The 27,904-nt window shown below is 54.9% G+C and overlaps 1 protein-coding gene across 1 annotated transcript; it reads left to right on the top strand.

The window, feature by feature from the left end:
* Positions 1 to 1,641: 1,641 nt before the first annotated feature.
* On the top strand, positions 1,642 to 25,548 carry LOC119093280 (glucose-6-phosphate exchanger SLC37A2). The gene is made up of 15 exons (XM_037216219.1): positions 1,642 to 1,775; positions 6,182 to 6,354; positions 7,287 to 7,365; positions 8,315 to 8,450; positions 9,662 to 9,743; positions 10,090 to 10,200; positions 11,481 to 11,566; positions 12,486 to 12,581; positions 18,286 to 18,369; positions 19,474 to 19,611; positions 20,385 to 20,475; positions 20,963 to 21,111; positions 22,002 to 22,182; positions 22,625 to 22,740; positions 23,161 to 25,548. The coding sequence occupies exons 1-15, from the start codon at positions 1,693 to 1,695 to the stop codon at positions 23,251 to 23,253; spliced, it is 1,698 nt and encodes a 565-aa protein (XP_037072114.1). The 5' UTR covers positions 1,642 to 1,692; the 3' UTR covers positions 23,254 to 25,548.
* The last annotated feature ends 2,356 nt before the right edge of the window (positions 25,549 to 27,904 follow it).

Raw genomic sequence — 27,904 nt, 5'->3', positions numbered from 1 at the left:
AGCACCGTTGGAGCAAGCTGGAGCACGGGCAGAGCCGCCCAAGTAGCCGGCGGACACGCTGTGGACGGAGTCGGCGACGGCCGCGCTGGAGCTGGCGGCGTGGGAGCTGGCGGTCGCGGTGGCAGATGGCGGCGCCGCCGGGGCAGGCGGTGGTATTGGCGGGCGCCGTGGCGATACCGGGACCGGTGGGTGGGTCTGTGGGGTCGGTGAGGCAATCGTGGCGGATCCGTGGCGCAGATCCGGTCAACGGTCTCTACCGCCTGGAAAACTAGTTGAGAAGACGTGATCGTTAGGGGGGGGGGGGCGGGGGTAGTATGGAATCGTGAGATGCCGTCCAGCTACCACCCGCACCGCTGTAGTTCGGCCACTTCTGAAAAAGGGAGCGCGACGCACGTCGTCACGCCCCTTTAATGGAGTGCCAGGGGCTGCTTTGACCATGTTAACGCTGAGGCCACTTTGGCTGCTGCCGCGCGGTGCGGAGCATCGCGCAGGTTTTGTCACGACAGGGACGCTCACTCTTTTTTCTGTTGTTTTTCCCGCAAATTCAGAGGAAACCTTTCCGGTGACTCCTGTCATGCGACGATGTAAAACAGTGAAGCCCGCGCCGTGTGCGGTGTCACCCCGTCGTGCTGGAATCACTCCTCGTTCCGACTGGTCACCACGATGTCCATGCCCAAAAGGCATGGGCATTAGAGCGGTAGTGTTGTAGCGTTCCGAGATGGTGTTGGCAGGATTCTTGTTGTCATCATCAAGGAAGCACCTTCGGCAGAATCACGATGTGATCGATGTGAGAGTACTCATAACTACCTTTATCTTTAACCGCTGTTGTGTCTGTTCTGCCATTGAATGAGCGCTCAAATGTCACTGCAGTCTCGTTGTGCGAGAAATAAACTTGTCACTGCTGAGCAAAACATTCGTTGCTTTTATTTCGGTCAAAATGCATGGTGCACATCCATTTGTGTAGTCATGCGCCCTCGGAGACAGGTAGCTGTTCAATGTTCTTTTTTGTGCTGTTAAATCGACTTAAAAAGTTTGAAAGCTTTATCTGTCTTCTTTGTCTTGTGTCTTTGTCCTGTCTTTGTGCCAGTGCTTCAATTCCTTGGACCTTTTTGCTTGCATTAAGGTCCGTGCCAGACTTATCGGGTCTCATATTTTATTCTGTGACAACAAGCAGCAGTTGTGAAATATACAAAAGTTGTCAATGCTGTAAGTTAAATAAGTGTTGCTGAAAGCTAGTCTATCTTATAAAGGCTTTCTTCGAAGGTGCACATGGACATGCCATCCACATGGCAGGAAAGGCAGGCCAGTGTAAAACAGATACAAGCAAAGACATACAGGCGGCGAGTAAGACATCAGCAGCGACATGCATGCAGAGCGCACGGAACCAACATCATGATGACAACGAATTGCCCGTCGGTTGTTATAAATTTTCATGTTGTCAGCCACATGATTCAAAGCACACGAGTGGGAAACACTCGTGACTGTAGATTAATGTTATTCAATCAAGGATTTCTCATCTTGGCGCTTCTGCTACAGACGGCGCACCGTAAATAATCATCCACGGCTGCTTGCTGCCGTCTGCACCAAATCGGCGAGTTGGAGGCGCGGCCCGGTGGTGGGAGGCGGTGCCGTGAGCGGTTGAGGTGCCTGAGCTCCGAGCTACGCGGGTTTGGCACAGGACATCTTCGTGTGATGTCAAACCTACCATGCGGCATATGGCTGTTGGATAAAATTGGATGCTGTTCCGGCTATAATACAAAGGCCCGGAACATCACGTGAGTAGGACCCATGAGTCCCCTCGCTGATCATATCTGGCTAGGCTGAGGTCTTGCATGCCCGCCGATAATCACTTAGCTGTCTATTGCATCGAAATAACTGCCCGTGTGCCGCGTCGGTCCATTTAATTGTAACTTGACTGCCTCACCCCATCCAAATCCTACCATATGGTACAATATTACGTCTTCTATGACGTTTTCTTGTTTCAGTGTTCCTTATGATGATATTCTCGTACATTTTGACACACTAAGTATCAGTCGTGACATGCTTGGTGTGTCGAAAATTACCCGATTTTTAAATAGAATTTTTGTTATAATGATCTTACATTTATTTGTCTTCCAAACTGAGTCATCTGGCAATCTCTGTGTAGCTCGTTTGGGGGATTATCAGATGCTGATGAGTTTCCATTATACATGCAGGCTCACTTTTCAGAAAATATGCTTATACAGCATACTTTTAGGGGTTTATGGCAAACACTGAAGAGAGCCCGGCTGAAAGGAGTATCCATAGTGGACAATTGTGTAGCTCATTATACTCTGTGAATCCATTGCAAGTATTCATTTTCAGGTTGTTGCAAAAAGTAAAGCCATATTCAAAGAAGGATCTCAATGCAATAAAAAGACAAAAATGTGATGTTATCATGTGCAATTGTTGAAAACAGTCAATATTCTTGATTGTGTGGCACCCAATGCCAAGATGAACTTAAAGAGCATGTTGGACCTACCTATTTGAGGTGATTCCATAAAGAATGCATGCCCTAATTCACCTCAGAAGATGCTACAGTCATTGCAGCACATTCTGTCATTGGTGTATTTCTCCAACCAGACAGAAAATTTCCTTGTGCTTTCAAGGGTGCTCCTATCAATGCTTGCAAATGATAGCCATGCATGGGATGCCAGGATACCTCAGTTATAAATATGTACAATCTACAGACTGTTGATGAAATTGGGCTGCAGGGGTGGTGATTTAAATGCACTAAGTACATGGTTATAGCCTCTCTCCTGAGTGGTTTGAACAAATAACATGTATCCATTCATGAAGGCTATTTTGTTGCGAGCAGATATAACTGGTTCTAATCTTACCAAGTTACTTAGTATAACTGGCTAAAACCAAGAACTTCATGCTTGATGATACTTGGAATGCTTACAGCTGGTTCTGAAATAAAAAAGTATGGCCCCAGGGTAAGTTGCAACCACTTGCCCAATAGTCCTGATATTTTAGGGTGTGATTGAGTCAGGTGTACTCATTGCCCTACTTCCAATGCAAGTCACAAAGGTAAGGAGACAGTTTGTATCCTTAATTAATTTGCATCATTTTCATATAAACTTCCACAAACTTCTGGAATTTGCCCAGGAATGGCAGAAGAAGCTTTGACTTTGGCTCTCCTGGTATGACTACTTGCCGTGAAGACGAGCTGTGTTGTACTGTATCGTTTTTTGAGTGTCCTTCCAGTGTCGCAGGCTGGACATGCTGAAGCAATGGCCTTACTTAATTTGCCCGCCACCAACCAGTGTCGTGCTCCGAATCCTGCGTGGCCCATTATGTCAGTGAAGGTCGACTGCATTGAACAGCGAATAGCAAAAACGATACCAGGAATTCAAATGAGCCTTAATTACTTGCAAATCTTAAACATTGGAAACATCGCCCTACGTACACTAAAACACGCGCGTAGTACGACCCCAAACGGTATGTTTCTCAAGTCGATGTTCGAAGCATGCCCGAAATGTCGAAACATCCAAAATACATTGCAGCGAACGCACGCACAAGCCTAGCTTGCCTCGGTAGGTTATCAGTCATGCAGCTATAACATTTCCCAATGTATACAGACAGAGGCTCATTCGTCTGCGATAGCCAATAGGGATAGCTGTTACAGTTGTGTATTTACGATTGTTGATACTGTGAATACTGGAAGGTCCGACGTGCAAGGCAACACCAGGCGTTGCAGTCCCCGATGACGACGCGCAGCGACAGCCCACGTATAATACCAGATGAAACGTCTGGCACGCTTCATAGTCAAAGCATATGTCGCTCTTTAGACGAAGGCGTGGTAACATCTCCTTGGATGAGCATGTCATAAAGAATGGTGTACTAATAGCGCTCGTTTGAAAATAGTGAGACGGTCCCACAACCGACGAGTGCCGTCTGTTCAGTGACCCTTTCAATGTTATATTAACCTGGTAACCCGCAACTACCTTTTTATCCGTGGTACTACTGAGAGGAATTCTTTCGTAAATCGAAGGTGACCCCGGACAAAGATATCGAAGGTGTGCAGGCTCCCGCGGCCCGCACGTCTTGACATATACGAGGGAGCACATGACTGATCACATATACGTGGTTGTTATTGTCGTAATTAATAGTCCCCGTCTTCGGTGATTTGTTATCATTGTTAAGTGAAGAGCGCTCTAGTTTAACTAATTTTAGAGCAATTATGTTAATCGTGTACAAAATTGGACAGTCTCCACAATGCGGATTTTTTAGAACCTCTGGACATAGTTGAATGGAATTTGACATTACTTGATCCGAGCGGACTGAAAATTACAAGGTATCAGATGAAAGGACGCGATATATGTTCGAGAGGCCGTCCCCGTTGCATCTACAGTCTCGCTCATTTTCGGGGGTGGTGCTTTGAATGTGGAATATGCGATGGTGCGATTGTCCGAAATGTCACGCCATTTGTCGGAAACCATGGCAGATACAAACAAGGCATTAAAATCGCACTGTACACGAAAGCTTTTTTTGAAAGCATGAACTGAACTTCGCCCTTCCGCGTTGTCGCCAGCAACCACACAAGTGTAATGCATGCTACTCATCACAGGATGGAACGCTCACAAAATCACAGAATGCTCACAAAGTCACAGGACGCTCGCAAAGCATATAGTTGATACTACTTATGCAGCGGCCTGAGGTCTTGCAGCACCGGGAACCCTCTGTGGAGTAGATGGGGAAAGCCTCGTTGCTCGACGCCGTAACTGGACGACCTGTAATAAGTCAGCTCGGCTGATTAGGCCGCCGATGGGGTCCCCGCCGTCAGTATGAGACCAGACCGCGCTGGTGTACTGCTAGAGAGTGGTGTCTTCACCTGGCATCCGACTTCTGCCATGGCGACGCCTGATGTCTGAGAAGCCACGGTCACAGCCGCAGCCGCTGCGACCTTTCCCTTGGCTCTGAGGTCAGCGGGAGGCTGGATCAGTGCAGCTGCGCGGAACCGATGTTCTCTGCAGCTGTGTGTTTGTTACGCTGACAGCAAGCCCACCTGCGAACTCGTGTTGTCTGACAGCGTTCGTATAAAAGCACGCCTTTAAGGATGTATTGCACTACACTCACATTTAGGAAAGATATGTACTAAATAAAAATGGTGGATGATGTTGAACTCGGAGCGCGTGCCATGGCGATACAGTTTTGAAGGCAAAGGTTCCATCCTTTGACTGTCGCAACGCGTTTATGGGTTCGGTTCCCCAAATGGTTGCGTCGCTTGTATTCCAGCGATTACTAGCGACACTGGCAAAGCGAAGGTCAGTTTGCCGCGCGATTTCAAAATGAAACAAGTTGTTCGCTTACCCCACAATTTTAAAGCCGTGTTGGTATATCATGCCCACCATTATATAACATGGTGTTTGAGGCTAAAGGGAACAACAGTGTTAGGGGCCGTACGTATATGTGTGGGGATAAATTTAAGCGGTCTTGCCGCTAAAAACCGACTGCCGCTAAAACATTGTCATTAAGGAGGTCGCAGTAAGCGCGTGAGCCGTGGGCTACGCCACTAGGGAGGACAGAGGCGTAGAAGATATATTATCCGACTTTTGTGTATTTCACACTGCAACTACGATTTTGCATGGACAGAAATGCATTAAAAACTGTGATGCCTCCTTTGCATTCGCGTAGCCACGACGGAGCCACTGTTGGCACCGGTCTTGACGCCAGAATGCCACCTCTCATTGTGTGTTTTACTCGTGCGCGCGTGCACACGTGTTCGCGCACGTGTGGGTCGTGTGCACGTACGTCATTAGTTGGTTTGTTCGGTTATCGATCTTTGATAAGCCAGGTGATAACGGAACACCGTCCATCTAAGCAATAAACATTTTAGCTGTTTTTTAACGCTGCCGTGCATTACGCTCCCGAGGCCTACAAACTGTGCACTTCAACGAATACATGTAGCAGGTTTACATGAAACAAGTATACTCCGGCGTGTGGCAACTCATAATGCCGAAGTACCAAAATGTGTAGGCCTTTCTTGCTTTTACACTGACGCACACATGGTTTTTACGTTTGGATGGGGTTGAGCCAGGAACTGAATGCAGGTGTCGATACATGTACGAAACCATCTCACAACAGCGTCAGCGTCACGCAATACGTGAGCTTTTTCTGCCCATGTCGCTGTTTCTACCGTTTCGTTTCCAACCGCCAGGTTCAAATGGCTGATATTTATCCTAACGTTCGTCACCTACGCGGCGTTCCACGCGTCGCGCAAGCCCATCTCGGTGGTGAAGAACGTGCTGAACCAGGACTGCGACGGCCACACTCCGCCGCCGGGGGTGAACGCCACAGCTGACCCGCACTGGTGCGACTGGCAGCCGTTCGGTACGTGCAGTCGTGTGGGCGGGGGGAGTGTGTGTGTGTGGGGGGGGGGGGGGGGGGGGGGGCGTGGAGCTTGTGGAAGGGGCCAGCGGGGTAACTACTTCAAGACAGATTCCCACCACGCCGCACCCAAGCAGTGCAACTTTTTGTTTGAGAGACGAATCGGAGCAACCACTCCCTAGAATTTTAAATAATTGTTAGAAAAGACGTGAACGGAGTCAGGAAATCCCATTTCGTCGTCGATATGTCCCCGATCACGTCGTGCTTCCCGGCATGAGACGTCGGCGGGCTGCGAATCCGCCCGCCTCGCGGCGTCACTCCATCTGACCGGGGGTCAGCTATCGGCCGTCCCCTCGCTGCGGAGTGTAACGCTGGTGGCTGGGGCGCGGAGCAGCGCACTGTGCAGGATTCGTGTGACGGGTGGTCGGCCTCAGGGCTGAGCCCCGCTGCCTCACGTCAGGATTCCACACGTCGTTTTTGTGTTGATCCTTATGGGAATATAGGTCTAACGCCCTGTAGCTTGTCGGGGTAGTTTTCATGTCGCAAACAACGCATGGGTTGCGACATGGCCTTCGTTGGCCGTGACAGCGATGTTTAGCTTCGTGTGAAGTTGAGTGATATGCCTTCAAACTTGGCGGCAGCGGGTAAGACTTGTCTGCATCGAGCATGCCGATTTCAAGTAAAAGTTAGGTTTGCTGACGAAATTGACTGATCGAAGGTGTTGACTGTACTTACCATTTGAGTTTCCTTGCTGTCATAACAAAATTTTAGTGAATCAGTGTTTCGTAGATTTTGGAACTGGAGCAAGCCCCTAGGAGTGTCTGCAGTACGCTCTCTGAAAAGACGTGCGTCTTGTATTAGTGTTCGTACAGTGAGCTGTCAAGAAGCATAGCTGTTACCTCCTGCATAACCATCGTGCCATCTTTTGCCCGCAGTTGGTGTAGATTCCAACACCCTGCTCGGATTCCTGGATTCGTCGTACCTATTCAGCTATGCGGTGGCGATGTTCTTTAGGTAAGCACTATCCGCATGTGTCCTTTCGTCCAAACAGACAACGGACAACTGGATTGTTTCTTTGTCTATCTTCTGACACCAGTCGTATTGTTTGTCGTCGTCGGTCGTCGTGATACTTGCCTCTCATTAGAGACGTCTTGAAGCAGCATTATTGAGGCGTGGGCAGAACACTCCTTTCAACAAGAGGGATACCATATGAATGAGGCAATATGCCGCAGTTTTCAACACATTTGGCTCACGGATGATTTTTTTAAAAAAAGAACACAGGCACGTGTTTCGATAGATCTTACCTCTCCAGTTCCCATTCATTTTGTCTGAGTCTGTCACTCTTGGTAAACGTATGGTAGTTCAGCTCTGCCTCCACTGAAGACTTCCTGTGATACCAACTGCATGTGCGAGTGTGCCCTGTTTGAATAGACTTCAAAAGCGTAGATTGACACCACCAATGAAGAGAATAGTGTTAATTGAAGAGAATCTCGCCGGGAAAATTCCGGGTCGACTTGCGCGTGTGAGCGGATATTCCAGCGCTACGCGGGCACCTCGACTTGACTGAGAACTGAGTGGCCGGAACTGAACAGACCGACAGACTGTACTGCAGCAACGTTTTCGCATTTTCTGCGTTATATTGCAGGGAGTTCAGACTCTGCGATAATTGCCTATTCCTTCCCCGTGGCTCGCTCGTAAGGAATTAAATGTACATGTATACGCAAGGTATTTTTCTCGCGTCCCAACATAGCTCAGTAGGCTGATTGCCCTGTCCAACCACGGCCGCCACAATTTCCAATAAAACGCTCCCGGGCTGAGAGCCTTATCGTACCGTGTTCGCCGCAGCTCCCTATCAACGTATGTATGAAGGACGTACACGTCCACCGGCGGGCTGGGGTCGGCGTTGCGCCGCAATATTTTCCTGCGCGCCCGTTCGGCACCGACGGTCTTCCTCCCGCGACAGTGGCATGCTGGCGGACCGCATGGACCTGCGATACTTCATGACGGCCGGCATGTTGTTCTCCGCCTCCTTCACGGCCGCCTTCGGCCTCGCGTACTTTTGGAAGATCCACTCGCTGACCTACTTCATCGCTGTGCAGGTACGCGGGTGTTGCGGCCGGGAGAACGCTGGCTGTCGCGGGACCTCCGGGCTCCTGCGCTCGTCCCGATGCCGCCTGATGTTAGCCGCTACCTTGTGCTTCCGAATTGCTTAGCGGTTTACTCGTATGACGTTTTTATTACTGTCTTGGTGGCGGAAGACGTGGGTGTTGCTGACGTGTGACTGTCACGGCGTGTGTCGAGTGGTGACACAGCACGGGGTGGTCTGGGTTTGGATCGGTGCTGACGGGTGAAACAAGGCAAAGTTCTGCTAAACAAAGCAATTAGGAGGCGGTTTGTGTGTTCTGATTATGCCAGATTTTGTTGACAAAATTAAGGTAATACCTCACGCATTTTGACTGGTACGTTTTTCAGGCTTGTGATAAAATAGCGCATTGGATCCAACTTTTTCTCCGGAAGTAGTCCCCTTGGTTTAACTACGTTTTCGGTGTCTGCATGATAAGTTTTACACGCTCACATCTTCAGAATATAGGCCTGCTGTGACCATGTACCTGATCACAAGCCACGTAAAACGGAGTGTTGTCGAGCTGCCCGCGTTCCTCCCAGTCGAGCCGCGCTGTAACCTCCCCGTCGTCCGCCGTTCCCCCGCGGCGCTGTCACACCCGGCTGTCGGCTACCGCACGCTGTTATGAACGTGCTGCGGCACACGTCAGCTGCCAGTGAGCACATCGTATGTTTGCCTCGCTCTTTGGACACACTGGCAATAATTTCTTCAATCGATGCTCGTGATAGGGTCAGCAGTTTGTGTACTGTCGAACTGCCATCTTAGTACACCATTTGCGGCGAACTTGATCTCTTTCTTGCCCTGCACCCTGCTGGTAAGTTTGCCCACCAAACACGCATTACGTTAGGCGCGGGGGGTCGGGGTGGGGGGAAGGGGGTGCGTCGGGGTGGGGTGGGGTGGGGGAGGGGTCGCGGTGGCGCGGCGGTCTGGGTGGCGGGGGTCGGGGTGGGGAGTGTGTATTGGGATGATTCCGTCAAATCTCTGGAGAACTGTATATGACTCACGCTCTCTGCGGGCTACAGGGCAGTCTGTTATATGTCGACTTTGCTCAGACCCTTGCAGCGAGCATCGCCTGAGTGATTGGGGTGCGAGTAAATGACTTCTGCAGCGGCTGTCCCTCCGCCCGTCCCACCCCCGCAGCCGCCCGCCCCATCCCGTGACCTCGTGTCGCCCTGCTGTGTTCCGCAGATAGCCTGCGGCGCCTTCCAGGCCAGCGGCTGGCCCGGCGTTGTGACGGTCATGGGCAACTGGAACGGCAAGGGCAAACGGGGTGAGACGCACACACTCCTGACACGGAGACGGCACCCCGCCACACCGGGTGGGCCGTCTACACCCGGGTGGAGCCGCCCCGGCGCCCGTTGCCCCACACTGTTGGCGATCACGTGTGCTGTCGCGGGCAGGACCCGGGCCCAGGCCGCCGCCGCGGACCGGACCCGGGCCCAGGCCGCCGCCGCGAGCCGGGGCCGGACCCAGGCCCAGGCCGCCGCCGCGAGCCTGGCCCGGGCCCTAGCCGCCGCCGCGGCCCGGGGCCGGACCCGGGCCCAGGCCGCCGTCGCGGGCCGGGGCCGAGCCCTAGCCGCCCGCCGCGCCTTTGTAACGCCTGCTCGAACCGGCAGGCCTGATCTTCGGCATCTGGAACTCGCACACTTCCGTGGGCAACATCCTGGGCTCGCTGATGGCCTCCGCCTTCGTAGACAACTTGTGGGGCCTCTCTTTCATCGTGCCTGGTAAGTCTCTGCACCCCCCCCCCCCCTCTCCCCCGAGGGTGAACCCTCAGGACGGACCGCAGTTGGCGCCATCGGTATTGTTTGGAATTGGGCCAAACCACCGGCGGAAGAAAGGGTCGCATCAGGAGCGCCACGCACACTGAAGTGGGGCGTCTATTGATCCACTCCGGCGTATTTAGCATGCATTCGGTTAGAATGGGCCGTCTCTGACGAAGCACAAGATTCCTCGCGACCCAGCCTGAACACGAATGTTAACCTTCCACAAGATGCCAAGGAACAACGGGACGGAATGCTGCGAGTTCCAGTCGCACGTCACTTATGATACGTGGCAGCCACGAGTATTGCGTCGCCCTTGTCACCACTGTTTACAAGGGAACGTATCTGGATCGGGGGCAAGGCCGGGTCACGGCCGCCAGGCGCCCCGGGTGTGGCCGCGCCGTGTCCAGGTCTCTGTCACCCCGCCGGGGCCGCAGCGGGTGGCATGCGTCTCTTATGTCCCGGCGGACGCAATGCCACACACGAGGGCGCTCCTGTTGGCGGAAGGCCGGGCAAAACCATGCTATAAACGGCCTGATGCCATTTGGTGCGGAACGGGGGAGAACGTTAGTGTTTGCGGTTCTTCGTTCGTGGTTCTTTTTCCGGAAAACAAAGCCCTAAAACGACAAGATAGCGACGTGTATCGATGTCACACATACGTGAGACTGAATGCTAATGCTACAGTGTAGAACTTGCGAGCTGCCCGTCAGCGTCATGCCCGGAGCAGGCTTCCATTTGGCTCAGTCGTCGGGTCCGGCCGATGACACCGCCTCGGCGTAGATGGCTGGGGCCTGCTGACTTGACACGGCTGATCGCGACGGAATTCGGTGATGTTTTCGACTCCCGCGGGGCCGATGCTCCGGCTGCAGGAGGTCATGAGGATGGATGGGCCCGTTTGTCGATGTGTCGGGGCTTGGGGATCAGGGTGGATGCTCTATGACGGTAACAGTGCAGAGTCCTGTTTAAGGCGTAGCAACTGTGGTGTCCGTGCCGAGCTATTACTGCTGTCCCACACCGCTGTATCGTACAGCCTGCTTTCTGTACTCGTACCACACGCTCGTCTACGGTGCTAGGGTGTTGCGAAATGCCTGGTTGAGTGCTGCGGCGATGAATGGACACGACACAGATCTTGCATGGCTTATCGGCCGCTGCCCTCGAGTGCTCTCTGCAGGCTCCGTCGGGCGCCGTTTGATGTGGAGCATGTGCTTCGTGCAGATCTTGCATCGCGCGTCCTCTGTCCTCAGGTGCCTTCCTGGCGCTAGTGGGCGTGATCGACTTCTTCTTCCTCACGCCCTACCCCAGCGAGGCCGGCTGTGACCCTCCGGAGCAGGTGAGCCCGCGGCCCGTGTCCCCTATGTCCAGGCCACCGCCCTCCTGCCTGGCCGGAGCAGCCGTGATGCCTTCTAACCGCAGCAGGAGTGCGTCCCCGACACGGCCCGGTTGCCATGGTGATCCTGGAGGTACTGTCCGCTTGCTACGGTTGCCATCCTACGCTGCCGTTGCGGAGCGCGAACGGGACAGTTGTGCAAAGGCGCTCGGAATTCGTGGAAATGCTCTCGTCAGCGTCCATAGATTATCAACATGGAGTAATCATCACAAATTCCAGCAGATTTTCTGTGTACGCGCACGAACTCATATGAGGTAATTCGGGAGGTGACATTTTACTGGCGACATCAGGTTTAAAAAACGGGCGAAAGAAACGATTTTTCTGTACGCGTGTTTGGTTGCATGTTGCGTATGAACGGCCTACACCCATGTGAACAGTAATTTGTGCCAGCGGCATACAATTTCCGTTGGCGATGCTGGGTAACAAACTAAAAGCGATTTGTGGTGAAGGTGCATGCTTCTTGAAGGTGACCGGTGCAGTGGCAGGGCCAGCGTGTTCAGTCACTTGAAACACTCGGTGGCGTTCTATTCGGCTGCTTACACTGCACTGCGAGAGTTGCGCGGTCTCCATCTCATACCCTCCCCTCTGCGCCGTACTCACCGCCCGTCACCTCGCTGCGCCAGAGCCGCTTTCTCCACGCCTCCACCGTGTTGACCTGTATGTGTCGGCGCGGGCGTCAAGCTAACGTTCCCCCGTCAGTCGCTCGTGCTATACTAGGCGCTGCGGGACGTCGTGATGCCGTGTGAGCCAGTGCTCGGCGCGTGTGCCGCGCCGGCCGCCGGTAAGTACGGCCGCTGTCCGGCCGTGAGCGGCGTGTCGGGCGGCGCCGGCCGCCGCTGGTAGCCAGCCGTACTGCCGCCAGGAGCCGCTGCTAGACTCGGCTGAGGCCCCGGCCGGCAGCGACGACAGCGCCGACGAGTGCAAGGCGCTCACCAGCGTGGACGCCGCGGCCGCCGCCGTGAGTGGCCCCGCGTCGCACGCTCACCGCCCGCCGCTCACCGCCTACTGCCCACCGCTCACCGCCCTCAGCTCACCGCCCAGCTCGCACGCCGCACGCCTCACCCGCCCCGCCTGGTCGTGTAACAGGGACACCGCGATTCTACAGCTGCATGCAGGACTGTAACCGCCAGGACGCGAACCGGGAACCGCCACCGTTGTGTTTCGGCTGCCCCCCGCCGAATGACGCGATATGTCGCTCCGCTGATGGCCTTGGCAGTTACACGCGCCGCGCGACTGGCCAAAAATGTCCGCGGCTCGCATGTCATGACCGCGTGGGGATGCGGACTGCACCACCCTGGGCAGTGCTTTGCACGCGTGTCCCATGGAATGCCGCACGGTCAGGGCCCGCTCCAGAATGCTTGCGTCGTTGCAGTATCGGATGATTGATCTCTTGCCGCTGTCTGTGTGACCTACCCAGCGCTGTTTCCGGTCCGCCTCCGCAACACACTATCCTCCAACGTTATCCCCGTGCCGTGCCTGTCGTCGCCCGCGCGCATGGTGGCGGGATGCTTCCTCACTCGGCGCCTATGTTTGAGGCTGCCCGGGTCACGGGAGACAGACTTACAAGCTCTCGCGTGGCAGTGAGGTCCTGTGACCCGCGCCGCTCCCTGTGAATACAAGTCAACAGTCCGGGGGGGGGGGAGGGGGTGAAGTTATGGTTTACGATGGGTGTCACGCGCTGAACTCTCTCGGTGTTGACGCCGCCGAACACACAGGCGGGAAGCCAAGCTCCACTCACAGATTGATGCACTGGTTGTAAGTTAAGGACATGCCAGACGCACGGTTTTTTTATCCGGCTGGAGGAGGGCGTTTGGGCGTTTTGCTGTGTGAGCTGCATGTGAGGATAAACAATGTTCTTATGCATTTTATATCTTTCTGTTTGATATCTGTTGTTGTTTTATGCCCTCATAATCATGCAAAGCTATGGCCTAAACGTGGCCCCAATGGGAGGTGCGTGTCTCCCAGTCGTACATGCGTTTGACAGCAGCCTAGTCGACAGTAGTACGACCAAAGATAAGGCGCACGAGTGAAAATGTCGCGATTCTGCTGTATTTTCTGGGGCTTGAAAACTGCTTTTTGGAGTCAGAGTCCTCCGCCTATTGTAGAAAAGCAAGCGAGCGGAACATTTTTGGTAGACCTGCCACTTAAGGAACATGTTAAGCTCTGGCGGTTTTATCTGCGGCCCTGAACCGTGCATTGTCACGCTCCTGTTTTTCCTTCGTACCCCCTTCAATCACGTTTGGTCGCTGACTCCTGCCACCTGCTACGGTGCTTGGTGTGGCGAGACGGAGGCCGGGTCCACCTGAGCCGCAGCAGCAGCCGCGAAGGTTCCCGCGTTTGCCTGGTCCCGGCCGGACATACACAGCCGGCCTCTGTCGCGGCCCGGGCGATGCTTACCCCGGGCGTCACGCGGCGCTCGCGGGCTTCAGCTGCCCCCTCCCCCCCTCCCCCGCTCCACACAGACTGCACGGCGCACCGCCGAGCGTGACGCAGGCCGCGGCTGCGGCTGCCGCGCACACTTGTGGCGTGGCGCCGTTGGCACGACAGGGACGCTGCTGCCGTCGTGTGCAACCGGACCCATGCAGTCGGTCTCGTGGTCTGCGTCATTGTTAGCGCTGTGTGTCCTGTATGAACGGCTCGTTGATCTCCTGCAGTCATGACTGTGTCGCTGGGGGGTCTGAACATCCGCCTGCATTATCAACTCACACACCGGGTCTTTGTTAGTACCCCTAGGGCTTTTGGATGCCGAGTAATTGTGGTCACGTCGGCGGCAGAGAGTGGGAACGCTCATTCGCCCTTGCATGAGGCGGATACGTGGGCGCGCATCCCAAAAACCGCGGGTGGTGGACTTGTCTATGACGGTCAAATGACAGTTGGGTAGGAAAGCTAGGTTGGCACGGGACGGCCGCCGCGGCAACCCGTTGTTCATTGAAACCACGTTAATTTGTTGCACTGACGTTGTTCCAATGACGGGGATCTTCGCAAGAAGCTATGCTTGGCAGGCGCTTTGAACCCAAAGCCATCCCCGCAAAATGTTCGGTCAAAAGGCTCGAAACCGAACGGGAACGTTTTGTTTCAGACACAAGGTGATTTCAGACAGGGCAGTACTTGTTTCTTTTTGTCGCGTTTTGGTAACATTGCCGGCATGTGACCAACGTATTGTGTATGGCAGGATCCGCGTACACGTGCCGCTAATGTAAAATCTACCATATGTGGTCAGTGTACGTTTCTGACGTCACAAGGATCATTTGTGTACGCAGCATGAGCGGATTGCTGCACGACGCTTCCCTGGCTTAAGACGTCGAGACACGTCACGCTAGACGAATATCTGCCCTAGGCGACTAACCTTCCATGGCTTAAGACGTCGAGACACGTCACGCTAGACGAATATCTGCCCAAGGCGACTAACCTTCCATGGCTTAAGACGTCGAGACACGTCACGCTAGACGAATATCTGCCCAAGGCGACTAACCTTAAATTCTATTTATCTTTTGACCGAACTGTTTCTTTTGTGGTCGCGTCTTGTGCAACTATCGCGCGTAATCATTCGTCGCAATGCATTCCAGCTAGATATCAAATCAGATGCAAGGCTGTGAGTTCGGCCGTAGAATTCCGGTCCGAAAGCACTATTCTCATGTTTCTTCTGCATGCGAGCTTGCTTTCAACGCGACCTGGTTTTGTCCACATTTTCCAGAAGCCCTCCGCGCATCGGTTATCATTTGTTTCTCTGGGTACCACGGTGGCCCCTCACCGGCCCGTACAGCGCCCACGCTTGCCATCCACTGCGGGCGATTGGCCGGCCGTCGCTGTGCCGCTCTGGCCGCTGCCCACCACAGCGGGTCGTGGGGGGAGGGGGGGGGGGGGGCACTGGGCCGGCGGCGCAGCCGCCCGGCGTATGGAGCTTGTCGCGAACGGCGGAGTAGCGGAAATAGCTCGGACCAGGCGGAGAGAGATAAGCCGCCCCAGGGGGAGGGGACCAGCTGTCGGGAGGGGTAGCCGCTGTCGCTGAGTGGCCGGCCTCGCCGGCGTGGGTGGATGAGCCAGCTGTCGGTGAGTGCCTCGACCTCTCGTGACGTGTGGCGCGCTGGTGGTCCATCGCTGCCGCCGGCGGCTGGCCGGTCGAGCTGGCGCCGCTGGCACGGTGCTGGATGCACCGCGCGCGGAGCACGGCACCCGAGGGGAGCACCGCTTGCAGAGCCCGCAGCTGTGCTCTCGCGGCGGTTGTTGGTTGGGAGCACACGGTAGTTCACAAGTGGAGTTCGATGGATAACATATATATATATATATATATATATATATATATATATATATATATATATGATATTCGTACCGTCAGGGCGCTGTTGTGCCGCCGATGGCCTTGCGTTAAATACCCAGCGCGCTGCTGCATATAGAACGATCGGAAATGCCTCGAGGCTCTGGCGTGCGTCTGGCCTATGTTTCTAGGCTGACCCAGTTCTCGTCGCCCGGTCTGCTGCTATGCCCGGCGTCTTTGGGTCGCATATCTGGTTTGGCTATCAACGCGTAGGGTCCTTTGACTTGACAAAGCTAGCATGTGCCCCTTGTTTATTGGAGTTTTTCATGTGTACTTATTTGCCAGAAATCATTCGAGGAATGAGGACAGCAGTTCGTTCGTGAGAATAGCTAGTGTCGTCATTCGTGCTGAAATTTTCACCCTAATTTTGTCTTGCCTGTGAATTGCTTCATGTTTTCAATCTGCGCATCGTTCCTTTGCTATTTTGCTAATCTTCAGTGCGTAATGAACGTTACGATCACCTTACACGCACACACACACAATGTATATGTATATATATACCTATGAGAAAGTTACACAGATGTACCCTTAAGTGCGGTACTTGCAACAGCGTGTGGTGTGGCAAGTATATGATGTCTGCCCCCTCCCCCCGCCGTCCTGTCCGGTCACGTTTGTCGGCGTGCGACTAAGAGCAGTGCGCACAGCGCGGCGGCTGCCGGCTGCCGCAGCAGCGATAGGCCTGATGAGCGCCGTCCATTCCGTCTCATGTCGGCTTGACTGCTGGGCCCTCCGCTGACGCCTGATGAAGTGGCGGATACTGAGGCGCAATGTACCGTGCTGAGGCGCAATTCTGAGGCGCAATGTACCGTGCGTCCCATGGAACGAGAAGAGGCCGTGATATGCCGTGCTGACAGTTGTAACGAGAGGAAGCCGTTGCATGCCGTGCTGACGATGCCAGGCGACCTGTATTCAGACACGTGCCGGGATCCCAAGGGTGGATCTCGGACCCCATATGGTTCCATGTTTACTAGATCCTAGCCTCTTTCGGGGCTCCAGCCGCTTGTCTGCCTGTATCTGGGGAGCAAAACTGGCCTCAGCTCGGGCTTTGCGAACCCGTGGCTTTCCTTCAATGGCTCTGGCTTTGATTTTGTCTTTGGGACATTTTTTCTCAGCTGGCTTCGGTTTGTGGATCGTTTTCGGAGCATTTTAAATATTGACCTGGGCTTCAACTTCGGCTCTGCGTCGTTTTTGACAGCCGGCTTCGGCTTCCGCTTCGGCTCAGAGCAGGTTTTGAGTCTTGGCCCGCCTTCGCCTGCATGCGATGTTGAATTTCTGACCTCGGCTCTGTCAAGAGAATCTTTTTCACTGCAGTTACGACTTCTGCTCCAATATGCGGCACAAGTTTTCTGGGATGGGTCGCATGCGTGGGTGAACGCCAGAAAACAGCCTGCCATCCTTGGGACCAACTAACGCCTGACAACGGCGAAGTACTATCTGTCCAGAACGTTGTGCACGCACTAAAACATAAGACTAGGACGGTGTCCGGAATTTTTCATTCCAAGTGTTGATGCCTCGTTTCAATCGCTCCGCAAAACCCTGATGCTGTTGTGTAAGCCCACACAGTTTTCGGAGACACAAAAATAGCTTCGGTTTCTCAAGACATTGTTGATCAGTAGACTTGCCTTCGGCTTCGGTCTGGTTACTGAAATGCATGGGCTCAGCTTTGGCGTCGCGTTTCCAAAATTCAAAACCGTTGACTCGGCTTCGGCTTCGCGAGTAGAAACGTTAAGACCACCGACTTCCGACAGGGTTCACGTCTTTCAAATACGAGTCCATTTGCTTTGGCCTCGGCATCGTAGTTTTAAACTTCAAAACCACTGGCTTTGGCTTCAAATTCGGTTTCATTTCATTGGCTTGCGCTGCATATTCGGTTTCGAAGCCAGACACCTGGTTTTACCCCCATGCCTGGCCTGTCTGTTCCTCTTCTAACGTCCAATATGCATCGTGACCCGATAAGGAAGCCTGTAGGAACTGCGTCTTGCCATGTATGTCAGGTTGCTTATGTTCCGCTTTTCACGTCGAATGGAGTCGTGGATCCCTCTGCTGACTTCCGATAGAGAGTGTGTTTCTATGCTGACTTCCAATCGATAGTGTGTCCCTCTGCTGACATCCGACGGACAGTGTGTTCCTCTGTTGACGTACGATGGGTCCTGTGGCCCTCTGTTGACGTGTGATGGACCCTGTGACCATCTGTAAACATGCGATGGATCGTAGACCATCTGTTGACGTCAGATGGCCACGTGTCTCTTTGTTGACGTCCGATGGACGTGCGTCCCTCTGCCGATGTGTGGTGGGCCGTGTGATCCACCGCTGACGCCTGGTCGCGCTGCCCGCTCGGCTGCTGCAGGCCTACGGCAGCACCGAGTGCCGGCACGTGGGGGCCGTGGCTGCCTCCGCATCGGCCGACGAACTGGCAGAGCTGATTGACCAGGTGAGTGTGAGGGGCGGGGCTGCCGACGGGGGAGCGTGGCCAGGTGAGTGTGAGGGGCGGGGCTGCCGACGGGGGAGCGTGGCCAGGTGAGTGTGAGGGGCGGGGCTGCCGACGGCGGAGCGTTTTCAGGTGAGTGTGCGGGGCCTGGCTGCTGACAGTCAAGCGAAGCATTAGGAGTGGGTGTCATGTCATTGGGGCTTTACGACACACTCAGCTGCTGAGGCTATATGGCGTCACCTGCCTCTCACCCTGGCAAGAAGGGTGGGCACCGCGGGGAATCGAACCCCTTGCCTCTGGTTTTCCAGACGCGCATTGGTTAACGCAGATGCATTAACCACTACACTACCGCCACCCCACATTAGGAGTGGAGGATTTGGTCTCACAGTTTACTGCTCAGAGTGCTCGTGCGAATGGCTGTGACTGTTACTGCTATTCTTGTCTGATCGCTGTGGGCTGTCTCTGAGGTGCTCAGCTGAGCTGACAGGCCCGGCATGTCAGTGAAGGCACTGACATGTTCAGCGGTGGTGTTGCCACTCTTTCGCTGACACGTTGACTGAGTAGGACCAGCTTATGATATTGTATTATTTCCCGACGTTTCAACATGCATGCTGCTATATGTGCTCCAAACACGCGGGTACGGAAACAATCTATATGCTTTGGTTAGTCGTTTTGGGCCCCGTAAACCTACGCAAAACGCAATAAACTCCGAACATACGCGCATGCAAGTCGCGACCCGATCCATGCCTGACCGGGGCCATGTGACCTGACCTCGCCTAACCTGATCCGTGTGTCACCTGACCTGTGCGTGACATGGCCCTCATGTGACCTGGCCCCCATGTGCGACCTGACCCCCATATATGACCTGACCCTTGTGTGACCTGACCCGTGTGTGACCTGAGCCGCATGAGACCTGGCCCGTGCGTGACCTGACCCTGTGTGACCTGACTTGCGTGACCTGGCCCTCATGTGACCTGAGCCGTGTGTGACCTGACCCGTGCGTGACCCGACCCGTGTGCGACTTACCCTGTGTGACCTGACCTGCATGACCTGGCCCTCATGTGACCTGACTCGTGTGTGACCTGACCCGTGTGTGAACTGCCCCAGGGCTCGCCGTCAGAGGAGAGCGGCTCCGAGACGGACGTCTCCTCGCGGCTGGGCGAGGGCGCCGCCAAGCAGCCGGATGACCCGCCGACGGCCCAGGCGGAGGCCGCTATCAGCTTCTTCAGGGCACTCAGGATCCCGGTGCGTCCTCGCTCAGGGACGATGTCCCGTCAGCGGCGTCACGCCAGGCACGCGTGACGAGAACAGCGTCACGTGAAGGACGCGTGACGAGAACAGCGTCACGCTCAGACACGGTTCTCGGCGCGACGTCCTATGCTGAGAAGTCTAGCCAAACATGCTGGGACAGCGGCGCTCACAAAATGTATCTTTGTAGCTTTGTGCACACTTATTTTGCTATTATGAGCAGCGTAAGTTTACCTAGAGTTTCTTGACTTAAATAGCAATGCTCAGCTGCACACTTCACTTCATCCAACGTATCCGAGGTGAGATCGAATTCCATGAGGCTTGGGACAGGCCATACTTTTCAGGTATGTTATCTGAGACAAACTAGATAGTAGGCATGGCATGATCATCACTTTTCACCCGCGGATGCGTTAAGAGCGCCCGCGCAGTACATGGAGGGTGCACCCAAGCAGACCACGACCGGTTGTAGCCAGATCCAATCCGGTGTAATCCAGTTAAAGCTGCCGTGGTCCAGTCTTATGCGGACAACCCCTTCCCACCACATCTTCATTTTCAGCCTGTCTCAGCCCGCTCTAGCATGACCTAGCGTGACCCAGCGTGACCTGTCGTGACACAGCATGACCCGGTGTGACCCAGCACAACTCAGCGTGACCCAGCGTGACCTAGCGTGACCTAGCATGACACGGCATGACCTAGCGTGACACAGCGCAACTCAGCGTGACCTAGCGTGACCCGGCCTCACTCTGTCTGACCGGAAGCCGTGTTGACAGGGTGTGCTGCCATTCGCCATATGTCTGTTCTTCGCCAAGCTGGTTAGCTACACCTTCCTCTACTGGCTGCCGCGCTACCTACACTCGGCAGGTAAGGTCAGAGAGGGGGGGGGGGCACCCTTGAGAGGTCCTCAGCGTCATTGACGCCGTGCCACCGACTATCAGTCTCATGGCCGTGTGTGTGTGTGTGTGTGTGGTGTAAGTGCGCAGGCTGTCCCACTACCGCCCAGGAATCGGAGGTATCATTACGGCCAGCTTTTGAAACGCAAGAAAACACGAAACTGAATGACTGCCTGTGTTGCCTTTAATCGACGAGCTGAACTGGTCGGGCGGACGCCACTTCGGTGTGGCCTGTCTGTTCTGTACCGGTCTTTTTTGGCCTTGTATAGCTAACGAGGACGAATCAACGCCCGTTGTCTGCGATAGGCAAGTTTCAGCTGGGCTCGCGTGATGAATTTCGTGCGGAGGAGTAGGGTACGTCGAATTTCCTGTAGTGCTTTACTCCTGTCGCCTGCCGCTGGGCTCGCGTGCTCCTCCGCGCCAGCCGGTCACGCTCGGTACTGTCCTCCACCCCGCAGCCAAGTACAGCCCGAGTCAGAGCGCCAACCTGTCGACCCTGTTCGACATGGGCGGCATCGTGGGCGGCATCCTGGCCGGCCTGGCCAACGACTGGACGGGCGCGCCTGGCATAGTCTGCGTCTGCCTGCTCATCATCGCCATCCCCATGGTAACAGATGCCGGACCCGGTGCTGCCGTCGGCCCGGCCGCCGGTCACGGTCGCCCGACCCCTTGCTGCGTGTGACTGTGACCCACGCCACCGGTGACGCCGCCACCGGTGGCAACATCTGTGCACGTTCGGGAGGGAGGGAGGGGGGGGGGGGGGGGGCGGGGGTGGTGGTGCCGCATCGGTCTCGTCTCGTGGTCGCGTCCATTGGGTCGACGGGCGGCCCTGAGGCCAAGCTGGCTTGGCTTCGATGAGAAGGCGGCTCTACTTTCTCCAGATTTTGTAGCCAAACCTCTCGCAAACCGGTGATCAAATGATGCGAATAGTCAGACCAGTTGGCCGGACATTCCAGCTTCATGTATTCCTAAAGCACACCTCCCACCGTCACATCTGCCACCGGAGGAACGTTTCCTGGGCTGATTCCTTTGCACTCCCTCATCGGTTCATGAAAGGTTAGGTACGAAATGGGGATGCTACGTGATGATATTCGTGGGGATAATCAGGACTTTATGTAGGACAGGCCGGATATCAGGCAGTGACCAGTATCAGGCAGAGCGCCATCTGCTCTTGTGGAACTACCGTGTAATACGACCGTTATCAGATATTGGTACATTGGGCGGTGGGTGGTTCACGCTCTGGTGTAACTGGGTCCCCGCGTGTGTCAGGCATGTTCGTGGTCATGTACCCGTTCATACATTCGTGTTCGTTTACTAGAGGGCGGCTAGCGCGCCATCTGCTCTTTTGGAACCTCCGGCGCTCGCCGCATGTTTGTGCGCTGGGCGTGTGCATGGAGGGGATGCACGGGGACGACGCTGGACTCGCCGCCCTCGCCGTGATGTGCCCTTGCGCTCGCTGCCTGACTCCTGCAGTGACCGAGCCACCGCCCCTGCCAGATGTTCGTGTACCAGGCGGTGGCCACGTACAGCCACATGCTGAACATGCTGCTGCTGGTGGTGGTGGGCCTGCTGGTGAACGGGCCGTACGCGCTCATCACCACGGCCGTGTCGGCCGACCTGGGCACCTCGCTGCGCGGCAACGCCAAGGCTCTGGCCACCGTCACATCCATCATCGACGGTATGTCACCGTCACGTCACGTTACGGCCGCCGGTGACGGCGGAGATGTGCCGCCAACGGAGGAGCCGTGCTCTGGTGTTCAAGCTGTGTACGTCGTGCGAGGGTGTTAGGTAGGTTGTGGAGCTGTTGTGATGCTCTGTAACCTCTGTTTCGGTCGTGTGACTTCCAACTCACTGTCTGCGGGTGACTTCCTGAGCGGTATTCCTGTATCAATTGAATGGCCTCGTAATGACCTTAACGGAATAGCTTGTTTCAAGTGGTGATCTAGTGACACGACTGAAGTGGCGTGCGATCGGCGATGTACGATTCTGGTCTCGTGAGATACCCTCAGTGGCGGTCTCCGAGCGCCCTTCTCCGCGTGGCGGTCTCCTGGCCAAGCCCCCGAGTACCCGATCCGGGGGTGTCCGCCTCGCAGCGGTCTATGAGCGCTACCCCGCCACAGGCACGGGCTCGGTGGGCGCCGCGCTCGGTCCGCTGCTGGCCGGCGCCGCCTCCAGCGGTGACAACTGGACCGGCGTCTTCGTCATCCTCATGTGCTCGGACGCCATAGCTGTCGTGGTCAGTGTCCTGCCCGCGCCTTCTCCCCGTGTTCAGCTGGTCAGCCAGCTGACTGCAGCCATCTGGCCTGCGGGTCGACGGTTCAGGCTTCTGTTAATGCATCCCACGGCCATTTCCTGGAGGGCTGTGTAACCTGTATGGTGTGGGGGTTGCTGGCATGGAGTCACTCTTCCTTGCTCTTGAATTGAACCCACTTCTGGGCGGCCTGGCTTTATTTTGTCCATGAGCAGCCGTCCAATTCTACGTCAGCGCGAGTGCGGCCGCTACCTGCATTGTCTGTGTTTTCTGTTTGCTTCACAGTCCTGCACTGTGTGCCGATTACAGCGGCACTGCATTGTACATATCGTAGGCAGCCGCGGGCGTCTTCGCGTACCGCTCATGAGTGTGGTGTGCCGCCGTTGACGCCGCCGGCCGTTCCAGTCGCTGGGCTGGGTGCTGCGGCGTGAGATGCGCGCCATCTCGCGGCGGCGCCGCGAGGGCCAGTCGTGCACGGCTGTTGAGGACACGGCGTAACCGACCGGAGACGGCGCTGGAGCTAGACGGTGCTGGACGGGAGCTGCGCTGGAGTTACGCCACCGAAGCGCGACCGGTGCTGGCATCGGCACTAGCGCGGGAGCTGCCCGGTGCTGAGCTGGAGCTGCGCCGGAGCTGTACCACCGGAGCGCGGCCGATGTCAGACGGAATCTCTGGCAGGGCTGAGGTCAGCTCCCGGCTCTCAAGGCTTGTCAGATGGGATGTGCAATCGCTGGATGTGGCTAACGCTGCCTCGGCTGGCGTGAGCTGTGGGGCGAACGAACTGCGACTCTTCATGCCCAGCAGATGGCAGACCGCGGGCTCTCCCACGCCTCTGCAGTTCTCTGAAATCCAGGGCAGTGTGTACCCGCGGGGGACGTACGTACGGACGCGGGGGACAAATGTTCCCCTGGACGGCATGTAAGTGAGGAAGGACCCCGTTTGCCTCGCTCAGGTAACTAGAGTTCTCCATTTCTGTCTCTCTATCTCCATTAGAGTCTCTCCATTGCCGAGTGGAGCAGAAAGGCACACTTTCCGTTCAGCGTCCTTAGCAGTGCAGTGTTTTGGCTGCGTCAGTCAGCTAGCAACTCGTCCACACCAGCGCGCTGCGTTTAAAGTGAATGACCTGATGAAGCGTGCTTTCCTGGACAGTCTTCCGCATGTCCGGGCTCTTTCGCCGCATCTGTCCTAGTGCGAGACCGCGGCCCAGCGCGTTTTGGCTGGGTTCTGTGTTCAGTTCGTCACAGCACACATGGACGTCCGGCCACTCGTCATACTGTGATCTTCTGGTGGCGGGGGGCCTCGCCGGCTTGCAGCAGGCGACGTAGGTTCAGGGTAGATGGGCATGACATTGGACGGCTGCCGACGAGCTTGGGGGTGGGAGCGTGTGAAAGCGGACGGGCTTCATGTGATCGCAAGTATTTTAGTGCCGTGCATGACGAAGCGAGTGGAAACAGTTGTGGCGGGGTCCATCACTGTTGTGGAGACATGCCTTGGCTGTACTGGCATTCCCCGGGGAAGGTGCGACATTAGTTTTCAACTCTCATAGTACCCGCCGCCTGCCGCGCTCTGCTGTAGATGGGGGTAGCAATCCGTGGCGGGCGTAATGTTTAAGACGTTGTATTTATCGTAGTGTTCTAGACTTGTCCATAGCGGCCGATCTCTGGTATGATGGATGTTTGCCAGATCATGCTTCGTATTCTTCCATATATCACCCGGGAAGCTGATGTATCTAGTCCAGTGGAGACTCTCCATGACGATGGATGGGGAGGTGGGATGGCAGTCAGGCATTCTCCCCGTTAGGTTCCTCTTGCCTCGTTCAGACTGCGCCACAAAGACAGACGATCGACTTGGGTCATCTCAGGACCATCACGATTCGCCGCGCGCCCCGCATGGTAGCACCGCTGGACCGGGTCTGTCGGCGGCCCGTGGAGTCGGCTGACATGCGGCTGACGGCAGTGCCCTCTGCGTGTAGCTGGAGCTTACGTTTTTGCCGGGCAGGCGGCGCTGTCATACGTGGTCTCGGTGTATCGCGTTCAGGGTTATTGTACACGTCGACTCACAATCATTCTGCAAACGCTCCTTCACCTCTGCCTATCAACTCTACTTACTTTGACTTTACACACGTTATTGACTTTGACTTTACACACGTTATTGACTTTGACTTTACACACGTTATTGACTTTGACTTTACACACGTTATTGACTTTGACTTTACACACGTTATACCTCTAACTTTGACTATACACACGTTATTGAGTTACGTAACGTGTCTAGTGCAGTCACACATACTTATCACTCATGCACGTGCGATTTGGATTCCAGATGACATTGATGTTCTTCGTTTCGGCAGATTCTTAGCAGTGTTGCGGTATAAACTTTATTTCAGGTATTACGACATTAATTTAATAACACAGAACTTATCACCTTACCTCGGCCCCCAAGCCTCCAGTCGCAGCAGCGCCGCTGGCTCTGTCCGTGCGCGGACGGGCTGTGCGTATTTCACAGGAAAAACCCGAGCCGGGACTTGAAAACGACCCTTAAGGGTCCTGGGTTCGGGACCCCGACCCTAGTTTCGTTAGCCCGCTGGCCGGAGCCAGCTGTGTGATGTGCGCCTCCTGCACCAGCGCAGGTGCCATCGAGAAACATTCATTGTGAGGGTGCTCTGCGGGGCCGGCCGCGGGCTCTCCTGGACCTTGTGCTTATCGTCGCCTCGTGTTATTTCCTGTGGTGCGTAATGTTCATTATCCTGTGCCGTGTTGTGGAGATTGACAATACATGTATGTCAGCAACGGTTGCTTTCTTTCTTGACCCGTCGCAAGGTGACTTGCCGCAGGAAACAAGCCGCAGAAAGCGATTCGAACTGCGCAGATCTTGTGCTGCAAATCCGCTCATATTAATCAGTTAATAAGTCCGTCAGGCTGTGTTTAGTTGCGGGTGATCCTGGTGATACTGCTTTCTATTCTCCATGGTAAATGTTTGTGCGACGCGCTGCTGCAGCGTTGCTAGTCCTGATAGCGCTGTCGGGGGCATGTTCACCAGGAGGATTGACAACTGAGTTTCCGAATCAGTGACAAGATTGGTTGGCGAGTGAGAGAGAGAGGCGTTCTCAGCACACGGTACATTGACAGCAATGGAGTCGACCGACGCCATGTCAATTCACAATTGCTACGCGCAATGAAAGGCCAATGGTCCGCAGCAATTAATACAATTGAAGGAGCTCCGTCCAGAACGTGGTGAAACGATACAAAAGGGCGAGCGAAATATAAAACACGTCATCTGAAGAGGCGAAAGAATATTTAGCGCCCACGGTGACTTCGAAGTGGACTGAATCACCTTACAAAGCGTAACAAAGGCTAATTAACACCGTGGCTGAGTTCAACTATCATAATCTAAAAGACATCCTTGGATAACCGTGTGCGACACGAGGTGCGCGAGTCGGCACACACCATTGGTCTACTCAGAAGCACACGCGCCACGTGACACACGAATGACGCACGTCCGAAACGGGTCTATCCGGATCGGTACGACGTTGACATCCAATACTCTGCGTGCTTATACGGACTCACCTTTATGAGCACATGCTATTAGAGCTCCTTCCAGCAGGGATTTTCTCATCTCAGTTAGATTACTTATAGGCACAGATATGTATGTCAGCAACCTGAGCTAAACGAACTTCTCACATTACACACACAGAGATCACCAGTCACAAGTAATGAATAGCCGTCTCGTAAAACAGACATGAGACCGCCTACATAGACCAAGAACCAAAGATAGGCCGCCTAGTAAATGCCAATACGGAGAGGGCATAACAGGATCCCCCTCACCCACACACACACGCAGACCGCCTGGTATAGAAGACATTTATAATGTTTATATACACTTCTAGAGAACGGCTTAGTTCAAGGGTTCAGACTGGCAAGCTCAAACGGGTGAAACCAGCGAGCTCAAAGGGGGAAAACGGCATTAATGATTGCATACCCCGGGCACCCAACACGAGCTGGTCTGGGCGCAGGCTTCCACGTTTCAACGGCGATGGAGCTTCCTGACCGGACCGGCGGCCGAGAGTGGGGATGCCGCAGCGAGTCATGATTGTAATGGGCAATTCGAACCCAAGGACCGAATCATGGCGGAGCCCAGTACAGCTCCGACTGCAAGTGGCTGCCTCGCCTTCCCAGCTGCGATCCCCAATCAATACCAGTCGGCGACACTCAGCCAATGGTGTCGGTTGGGGACTTGGGCGGTGCGGTGGTCTTCAGCATGGCGAGCGTGATCCGTGGTCGGGTAGCGGTGGCTGCCGGCCTCACCAGCGGCCCGTGGTCCTGTCGACGGCGACGCACCAGCGGACGATGCCGGTGCCAGCTGCGATCGACGGTCGATATCAATCGCAGCTACTTGAGCCAATCGTGTGTGGGCAGCGCGGCGGCTGCTGGGTGTGACGAGCGGGGTCCGGCGGCCGGGGTTGGCGGCGGCGACCGGCGCATGAGAAAACTTCCCAAACTTCGATGACGGGCGGCGTGGTCACTGGCGCTCTGATCGGCACCCGCATCGTCGAACATTCAGCCAATTTGAACATAGGTTGCTCATTTCCTGAGAGCGGGTTTCGTATCCAACCATTGTACATTCTATTGTCCTTGGGGTGTGGGGGGGGGGGGGGACAGTCTGCGTGACAGGTCATTCGTGCATGGTCGTTGCGTGAGGTAACAGTCTGAAGTCTGCGACGTGGGCCAATATTTGATCTCATGACGGCTACGTGGAGGTTTATAAGATGGGCATTCACTTTTCCGGATGTAACCGTAAAAGCGACCTTTATTACATGGGTGCATAACGGCAAGGACTACAAATCGAAACACCGTATGCACCATATTTACTTTGTCCTAGTGGCCTTAACATGTGTCAAAATTTTCGGCGTTATTAGAACATCGAACCCAACACGACGTTATGCACGTGGAATGTCTGAAAGCTCAAAACGGACGATGAAAAATCAACAGGAAAGCGAAAATGCAACTCACATTATATATTTTTGACAGCTCATGCAATATCATATCATCCTGGTTGTACCAGCGAGTGATATATATGTAGAGCTGGTGGACCATGAGTGGGTATAATCATCACTAATGATCGAGACAGTTTTTTCAACGAGGATTTTACG

This window comes from Pollicipes pollicipes, unplaced genomic scaffold, assembly GCF_011947565.3.
Source record: "Pollicipes pollicipes isolate AB1234 unplaced genomic scaffold, Ppol_2.1 Scaffold_4002;HRSCAF=4701_pilon_pilon_pilon, whole genome shotgun sequence".
Lineage (NCBI taxonomy): Eukaryota > Metazoa > Arthropoda > Thecostraca > Pollicipedomorpha > Pollicipedidae > Pollicipes > Pollicipes pollicipes.
The sequence above is the reverse complement of the archived record's forward strand: the minus strand, read 5'-3'. Positions and strand labels throughout refer to the sequence as shown.